The following is a 9,219-nucleotide window of genomic DNA, read 5'->3' on the forward strand; positions in this document are numbered from 1 at the left end:
CTGAGCGGGCTGCATCTCCGGCCATGGACGCCCGCCCTGGGCGGCACATCATGAACCCCGCGCCCGGCCTTGGCTGCTGTGGCCGCTTCACCATCAGCTTGAGTGACTGTAAACACGCGCCCTCCCTTCATCCTCTCTTGTTCACAATGACCTGAAATATTTCCTCAGCACACACTGAAAAGCATTCAGTAGTTGTAAGTTTTGGTTCAATAGTCAAACGAAAATTTGAAGTCCTTTGAAAGACGTCTACTCTATCTGTGTTTTTCTCTTTCCATTGTTCTTCCTCCAAGACTCTTGGATCATTAGCTCCCCAGGCTAGGTCTTATGGTGACAAATTCTGTTATCCTTCACCTGAATATGTCTTAAGTCTCCTCTTTATTTTTTAAAAAGATTTATTTTTATTTCTGCATATAAGAACTGGGGTGTAGGCCGGAGGTGCGGGGGGGTGACAGGCTTCACCAGAGACAGAGTGGGGAACAGAACAGGCAGATCTACTGAAATACACTGCTGAGGGGAGCAGCGGGCAGCAGGACAGGAGAGGTCTGCTGCGCCATGTGGGTATCTCCCTGGCTGGGGATCAAACTTGTGCTGCAGAGGCTGTGGACAGCTTCACAGTGCAGACTTTAACCCCTGCACCACCAGGGAGGCCCCTCCCCTTTATTCTTGGGGTAATTTTTGCTGAATACAGAATTCTTGGTTGGTTGACTTTTCTTTTGGGGCCTTGAAAATGTTGTACTTTCTTCTTCTGGCCTCTCTGCTTTTTGATGAGAAATCCAGTATCATTCAAATTGTTTTCTCCCTGAAGGTTAGTGGTCATTTCTCTTTGCTGCTTTCAACATTACTCTGTAGTTTCTGTTATGTTTTCAGAAGTTCATATTGATGTATCCTGGCACAGATTTCTCTCTTGGGGGTTCACTGAGCTTCTAAACTCTCTAGGTTTGTCTTTTACCATGTTGGGGAAATTCTTAGCCACTATTTATTCAAATAACTTTTCTGTCTCACCCTTTTCCAGGACATGAATATTGGATGTTCTGTTATAGGCCTACAGGTCCTCTGGACGGTCTTGTGTTTTTTTTTTAATAAATTATTTTATATAATTCTTACATCATTTTTTATTTTTGCATAATGTATGCATTTTCATTTTGGTTGTCTTGTGTTTTTTTCCATTATTTTCTCTCTTGTTCAGATTAGGTCATTTCTATTAGTCTATCTTCAGGTTCACGCAATTTGTTGACCTTTTTTTAACATCGATTATTGTAGTTTCCAGTTCTAAAATTTCCATCCAGTTCTTTGTATCGTCTTTTTTACTGAGACATCAAGCATTTTTTATGATGGCTGCTTTAAAGTTCTTAGCAGAGAACAGAGTCCTGTTGGTAGTGACCTCCATTGTCTCTTCGCATGCAAGTTGAGATTTTCTTGGTTCTTGGAATGACAAATGGTTTTTGTCTGAATGCTAGGCAGGTGGGGTATTGTTTTTGAAACTGGACTTTATTTAAATCTTCTCTCTAGCAGGCGTCTCTGATACACAGCCAGTGGGGAAAGGGAGACTGCACCTCCTTACGGCCAGCAAGAAGGGAAGGCTCCCCTTGGGGCGGTCTGCTGCCCCATTACAAGGGTCCAACTCTCATGAATTCACCTACACCTGACACCTCCCAAAGGCAGCACCTCCAAATACCATCTCAGCAACTGGGGGGTGGACATGAGCATTCATAACCCCACTTCTCTTGCCATGGGCCCTTCTCTCTTCAGAAAGGAGTCAGGAAGTCAGGGCTTTTGCCTCCAGTTACTGCCAGCCTAAGCACAAGGCCAGCAGAGAGAGGACAGAGGCAAGAGCAAGACTGAACTGGGAAACAGAACCCTAACTTTCCTCTCTACAGAGAAAGGTTTTATTTTTGGTTTTATTTTGGTTCTAAGTTCACCTTACCCCTGACCTGCCTCCATCAGCAGCTGAGAAGAGTAAATGAGTGATAGGCCAGGGAGGTCCATATGTCACTTCCTGTCTCCTACAACCCTTTGATCTGAGCCCCAAAAGAAGCCCTCACACACATTCCGTCACACCTGTTTATTCTGCCTGCTCATGAAACTGTTAACAAGCGCCTTTCATGGGGAGGGAAAACAACGGTAGAAAAGTCCTCAGGATCCTAATATGTTGAGATGAACTCTCAAGTGGGAACCCAGGTGGCCAGAGTTCCCGCCCCGCCCCGCGCCACTGCTGGAGAGAAGTCTGGAGCAGAGACTCAACACTGGTCCCAACACGCTACTCCTCACCCCAGCGGGGCCATCAGGGCGTGGGCGTGCTTCAGCTCTGCAGGGGAAGACGTGGGCAGCAGTCAGGTAGCATCAGCGAGGGGCCCTAATCCCTCCAGAGACAGTCAAACCTCACCTGCCAGGAGGACCTGGAACTTGTCTGCCGAGAGGGACATGGCAACAGGCCGGGCTGGGCCCCCTGGGGCAGCGGCCATCTCCAGCTGCAGGTGCACCACGGGCTCTTCCACAGACTGCAGCAGGCTGGAGCTCAGTGTGTAGTCCACGCGCCAGCTCACACCTGCCAGCCGGTTCACTGCAGGTGGAGAGCGGCTCTCAGAATCACAGGCTGGCCGGCCCGGTAGCCCTCAGCCCACACCCTGGCTCCACCCTCAGCCTTTCAAGGGTGCGTGGCCTTTGGGAAGGGCTTGTCTCTTTGACACAGGGCAGGTGCTTAGTAATCTGACGCTCAGATTATCCACAGCAGCCCTCAGAGCAAAGGAACCTGGAGAGTTAGGGGAGCCGAGCCAAGCCAGGCTGCGACGGCTCCACAGTGATCGTGGCTAAGTTTCCTCTCTAGAGACTGGGCCTCCCATGCTGCATGCAACTCCCAGGGTGGAGTCAGCCCTGCCGGAGACGGACGTACCACGCAGGCTGCAGGCCCGAAGGTGTTCCTGCAGGGGGCTCTGCTTCTCCTCGTAACAGCGGCACAGGCTGGCTGCGTGCTCTGAGGACAGAAGGGGGTCTCTGAAATACCAAGCCAGGGCCTGGGCTGCTCAGAGCACAGGTGTCAAGCACCTGGCCAAGAGGGCAGGGTGAAGCTCTGGGTCCCACGGTGAGGCCGGCTGCCCAGCAACCCTGGCCTGCGGGTCACCCACTTGCCGGCCCTTGTCCCCGTACCTTTGGGCAGCCCCAGCTGCTGCAGTTCACTGGACAAGGACTCGCCATCCACGCTGTGCTTGGCGGAGCTGGAGAGTATGAAGCTCAGCACTGCCACGGTGGCCTTCACATCACCAGACTCTGAAGGGACCCGCGGGAAGGGTGTGACTGGGCCACCACCTTGTTGCCACACTGCCTGCAGCAGAGTCCCTGGCAGCCTTGAGCCCCGAGCACGGCTGCTGCCTCACCAGATGCTGGCCAAGGACAGCACCCACTGCTCCCCTCGGAAGCAGGTGGGTCAGGGCACGCCATGGGAGAGCTCTGTGCTAGGCCCTGGGTCCAGCACCCAGGGTCACCCACAGGTCTCCGGAGTACTCACCAAACTTGGCGTCAGCAGTGAGCTTCAGAATCTTCTCATACTAAGAGGAAAGGAGGCCCTCAGGGGTGAGAGACCCTTGCTCACCCCCGACACCCTAGCCCTGGGCCCCTAGTCCTAGCCCTGGGTGTGGTGAGGATACAAGATATCCAGGAAGGCCAGGAGGCCAATCACCTAACTACCTGGACTGCCACAGTCTCAGGGCAAATGGGGGGAGAGGAGTGCAAGGCAGGGGTCACAGGGTCATGAGACGATGGGGTGCTGGGCCCTTACTCACATCAATCCCCTGTCCCAGAAGCTCCTTCAGCACCTGGCTACACAGCAGCCGCAGCTTCACAGAGGACTGGAGGGAAAGGCCTAGGTCAGCCGGACTGGCCACCTAGTCTCTGGGGTGGGGGTGGGGGCCCTGAATCAGAGAGGGCCAGCCCTGTGCGGAGTCCCACAGCAGGCTGGGGCAGGCTGAGCGTGCTGGGGCCCCAACCCCAGGATGTCCTCAACACCCCCACCTCTACAGCCCACGCCCCCAACCCCTCCTCTGGCCCCCGAGGAGCCCCATGCACTCAACAATCTTTGCCAGCGTGCTGATCTCTGCCAGGACCCAGTCGGGGCAGTCCAGGTCACCACAGAACCGGAACTTCTGCATGAGAGTAAGGGAGGCCGTCAGGTTGGAGGGAGAGCTGAGCTAACTTCCCTACTCCCTGAGTCCAGAGACCCTGCTCCCCAGGGTCCAGCCAGCCAACCCAGATGAATGCCCTCTGGCCTCTTGTTCTCTCCATCAAAAAAAGGCTGTTTGGAAAAAACTCTCCCTGACTCACACAGCCATGCGCTTTGTGCTGCAGTCTGTCCTGGGCCTCACCAGCTCAGCAAGCATCTGCTGCACAACTGCCGGGTGGCAGAGCCCACTCTGTGCGGGGCTCCAGCACGAAGCAAAATAAAGTCCCTGACCGTAGCATGAGCAACCTCTCCCACCTCCTCCTCTTCCTCTCCCTGCCTTGCTCCGGGCTCACTGGCCCTGTTGTTCCCGTCATACCAGGGGTCCCCTTTGCGACGCTTGCCCTCTCTAACTCCTCAGCAGCATCTGACACAATCTGTTCTTGAAGCAACACGTGCTTCTGGATGTTTCTCTCTGGCCTACTTCCACCTCATTTGCTGTGTTTCTTTTCCCTTGGACCCTTGGAAATGGCAGTCTGCGGAAAATGCTGTCTGCTGCCATTCTGGGGCAGGGGACAGGAACTGGAGGTGCATAAGGATGGGCCTGCACTTCCTTCTGTTTCATGGCATCTCCGCCTTTTGATGCCATAGTCATTTGGCATCTGGTGAGGTCTGTAGGCCTTTCTTTAAATGATGTTTTGAAATGCATAAAAAGGACTGCATATGGAGCTAACTGAAAGTTACCAAAGGGCCTCCCCTGGTGGCGCAAAGGTTGAGCGCAGGGCTGCGATGCTGCCTGCAGCCTCTGCAGTGCCAGTTCACTCCCCGGCTGCCAGCGAGGGTCCCACATGGCACGAAGACCTCTCCTGCCGTGCCCACTGCTCCCCTCAGCAGTGTCCTCCGTCTTTCTGTCTGTTCTGTTCCCCGCTCTGGCTCTGGTGAATTCTCTCACCCTCCCGCGCTTCTGACTGTACCCAGTGCTTGTATAAATAAATAAATAAATCTTTAAAAAAAGAAAGTTACCTAATATTCAAAATGAATGGATGATCTATTTCGTGTCTAATAACTTTTGGAATTTAGAAATGATGAGTATAAACAATATAAAAACAGTGCAAAAAGCTGTAAATCTGAAGTGAAAACATCAGATTTCCATTCGTAAGAGAGGTGCTGCTAAAAATGTGGGTTCGCTGCCGACACTCATAATTGAAAGAAATACTAAATTTCAGTTTGAAGTTGGTGAAAATTATGCTGCAAGAGTTTTAAGTCCAAAGACTGGATTTTTACCTATAGATACCACTGTATTATTTACATATTTTACCACAAGAATGTGTTCCTTGTGTAACTTTTTAAAATGCTGGCATTTTTCTATGCTCCGTCCTAGGCCCTCACTTCCCAATTCACTCCTGCTGAAACTGTTGACACATTTTCAAGGTACAAGATCCTCTTTGTTTTGGTGTTTCCCACATTTCTGCTACTGTGAAATCTCTTCTGAGCTCTGGCCCCTTTTATCAGGTCTGTCTCTTGCCAGCCGGACCTGACAGCTCACAGGCCCTCACTCTGGATGTATGGAAGCAACTGGAGCTCTTCCCACTCACTGATAGCCACTGTGGCCTCCAGGGTTTCACAGGGCACTGAGCATTCCCACGTGGGAACCAAGTCCAGACACCTCCCTCTCCTTTTGCTCCCAAGCATTTAGCCCCTAAGTCCTGTGGATTTCCTCTACACTCCGCCCTCCAACTCACGACCACCACTGGGGGTGCGCTGCCCCAGCCAGACCTCCCTGAGTCTCTCTTGTAGGATCTTCCTAGCTTCCCAGCGCTCTCTTCTTAAAGCCCTCTCCTTAATGTGGCTCTCAAGACCTAGCAAGATGTGGTCTCTGTTTATAGTCTCTCAGCTACGCGACATACACTCCTTCCCAGGAGCCATGCGCTCTTTCACCTGGCCTTTGAATATGTCATGTCCAGTCTGAAAAACAGTCTGTCTCTCTTCCTCACCTCCATGACTCCCAAGCGGTGACACACCATCGGCACTGCACCCAGTCAGGATTGTTCCCTGCCCCGGTGCCGCACGGGTTCAAGCACCCCCAAGAAGCCTTTCTAACATGACGTTTCACAAAGGTCCCTTCCTGTCAAATCTCAACTGAGTGCCAATTCAAGCTTCCGAATTTGCCCAACCTCCTGCAGTAAGTCACAGCGCTGGCACAGAGTAGACCCCCCAAAAGCATCTATTAAAGTAACGAAAACATGGGTGGGCTACTAAGTCCTAACCCCCAAGCGACTCCTTTCAGGCTCCCTAACAGATGGGCTTCCCAGCAGAGCCAAAGGCTGAGCCTCATTCTAGGTAAGTTCTTCTCCAAGTCCCACGGCACCTCGGGGAAGACTTCTGGAGGCCCGGGAAGGCCTGAGGGGGCTCCCGCCCGCGGGGGAGGGCTTTCTTCGCCGCCCGGGAAGCACGCGGGACCCCGGCCGGCCCCGCCCACCCTGCACGGAGGCGCTTTTCTCCACCTAAGCTGCCTGCTGCGGGCCCGGTGCGGACTCTGCTCGCCGCGTCACTCGCCCCTTCCTGCAAGGGCAGCCATGAGCATGCGGGTCCCGCCCTGCCCTCCAGCCGCACCCCCGGCCTCGCACGAACCCTCCGTCCTCACCATCGCGACACGCGCTGGCCCGGAGTTTCTCCTTCCGGCGTTTCGTGGTCAGCTGACCCGGCGGTCACCTGACACAGGGGCGGGCCTTCTGGGGGCGGGGCCTCCTGAAGGGGCGGGGCCTCCGGGGGCGGGGCGATCGGAGTCCCCACAGCTGCCGGGCGAGAATCCCGGGCGCCGGCTCAGTGCGCGGACCCGCCCGGAGCCGCCCTGCGCAGGCGCGCGGTGTCGCCGCGGACGAGCCCGCGCGCGGGGCGGAGGGCGTGACCCTGTCGGTCCAGGGCGCAGGCGCCGGGGCTGGGCTCGGGGTGCTTCCCGCGGGGGCCTCTGCCCCTGCAGGGTTTCCCACCTGGAAGCCCCGCCTTTCATCGTGGCTGCGGCGGAAGGTGTGTTTCCAGATTTTTTTTTGTTAATTTTTATTTTATTTCCTATATTTTTATATCATTTCTCGTTTTTGCACAGTGTGTGCATTTCATCTTGGTTGTCGTCCCCGTACACGCCCCACCCCCCTTATTTTGACCCCAACCCCTCCTGTCCCCACCCCAGCCCCCAGTGTCTCTCTGGTTTATAGTTGCTTGTTGATTTTGATTTTTACTTTATTATAATTAGTCTTTTTCCTGGTCCCTTATTTAGGTTTTCTAGATTCCTGCTATGAGTGAGACCATCCGGTATTTTTCTTTTTCTTTTTGGCTTATTTCGCTGAGCATGATCCCTTCCAGCGCCATCCATGTTGCTGCAAATTGCATGTGTTTATCTTTTTTGAATGCTAAGATATGTACCATATCTTATTTTTTTAATTAATTTATTTATACAAGCACTGGGTACAGTCAGAAGCACGGGCGGGTGAGAGAATTCACTAGAGCCAGAGCAGGGAGCAGAGCAGGCAGACTGAGGAAATACACTGCTGAGGGGAGCAGCGGGCGGCAGGAGAGGTCTGCACACCATGCGGACCCTCAGTGGTGGCTGGGGATCAAACCGGTGCTGCAGAGGCTGTAGGCAGCTTCGCAACCCAGCGCTCAACAACTGTGCCACCAGGGGAGGCTGGTGCCACATCTTCTTGATGCAGTCATCTATTTTTGGGCATTTGGGTCGTTTCCAAAGCTTAGCTATTGTAAATAGTGCTGCTATAATATAATACACATACAGACGGTTGCAAGTATTGTAAAGGCAAAGTTTAATGAATTTTTAAAATTGTACAGACACACATGGACACCACCCCCCCCACACACACACACACAATCAGCACTCACAGAAGGAAGCACATTTTTCAGCAGCCCGCACTGCATTACTTTCTTCACTCCAGTCCTTCAAGTTCCCTGGCCGCCTGCGAGGGTCCCACAAAAACAAAAAAAAAATGTTCTTCCAAAGCTATCCATTTTCCCCTCTTTTAATCTGTTAATATAAGACATAAAGTGAACCATTCTTATAGTCTTCATTTTTCTCTTTGACCTGCTGTAGTATTTTAATAGAGTTTACTCCAATATGCAGATGCTTGTGATTTTTAAAAAACTCTTTATAAATGAGTTTCCATGACTTTATTTCCATGACTCTCCCTTAGTGCCTAGCAAAAAGAATCGGCTCAATGAACATGCTAATGAGAACTCTCTCCCTACGGTTTCACCGACAATGAGGTCTATCTAAACTTTTCATCATCTAATTGTGTAACAGGGTGGGCCCCAGGAAAAGCGGAGGTTCCAGGTTCCTGCCCCACCCAAGGGAGGGTAGAGCTGAGCAGGGAGAGAAGAAGCTGGAGGAGAGACTGAGGAGACAGGGAGCAGGATGGAGCCAGAGAAGTCCTGGAGGAGGCACCTGGGGCAGAGGGACATGGAAAAGGGGCGAATCCATGCCCCACCCTGTTACAATAGGTTGTTTGCAAGTGCGGTAGTCAGCCTACTGGTGATTTGAGCATGGTCGGCCTAGGGAAACTAAGCTTTCCAATAGTTATATTTTTCCAATATTTATATCGCCAATATTAATATTTCCAAAATTAAGCTTCCAATATTTTGAATGGTCTAGGAAAGCTAAGTTTTGAATATTTTCCCAGTATTTATATATTTCCAAAACTAAGCTTCTGATATTTTGAAGAGGTAAAAACAAAAAACTAAAGCAATAACAAGGCTACACTAGAGAATACACTAATAGCCATGGAAGAATTGAACAGTCAATTGAGATGACCCAATTCCATGTCCCAACCACCTTCCACTAGGCCCAGCTGGTTTTATTGTTTCAGCCTTTTGAGCTTTCACAGCAATCAGTGGGTGACAATTAAACTGCTCCATAAATAGAAGGAGATGGAAAGCCTCCCAAGTCCCTTGAAAATTGAACTCATTTATAAAGAGTTTTTTAAAAATCACAAGCATCTGCATGTTGGAGTAAACTTTGTTAAAATACTATAGCAGGTCAAAGAGAAAAATGAAGACTATTAGAA

General features: G+C 51.7%; 1 protein-coding gene across 1 annotated transcript; it reads right to left on the reverse strand.

Annotated features, from left to right (window-relative positions):
- Positions 1-2,110: 2,110 nt before the first annotated feature.
- COMMD4 (COMM domain containing 4) lies at positions 2,111-6,150 on the reverse strand (the record flags this gene model as incomplete). The annotated part of the gene is made up of 8 exons (XM_084240118.1): positions 2,111-2,305; positions 2,384-2,560; positions 2,891-2,971; positions 3,145-3,264; positions 3,503-3,542; positions 3,777-3,842; positions 4,065-4,136; positions 6,145-6,150. The coding sequence occupies 8 exons, from the start codon at positions 6,148-6,150 to the stop codon at positions 2,265-2,267; spliced, it is 603 nt and encodes a 200-aa protein (XP_084096244.1). The 3' UTR covers positions 2,111-2,264.
- Between the last annotated feature and the right edge of the window lie 3,069 nt (positions 6,151-9,219).

This window comes from Talpa europaea (assembly GCF_964194135.1).
Source record: "Talpa europaea genome assembly, chromosome: 8".
Taxonomy (NCBI): Eukaryota; Metazoa; Chordata; class Mammalia; order Eulipotyphla; family Talpidae; genus Talpa; species Talpa europaea.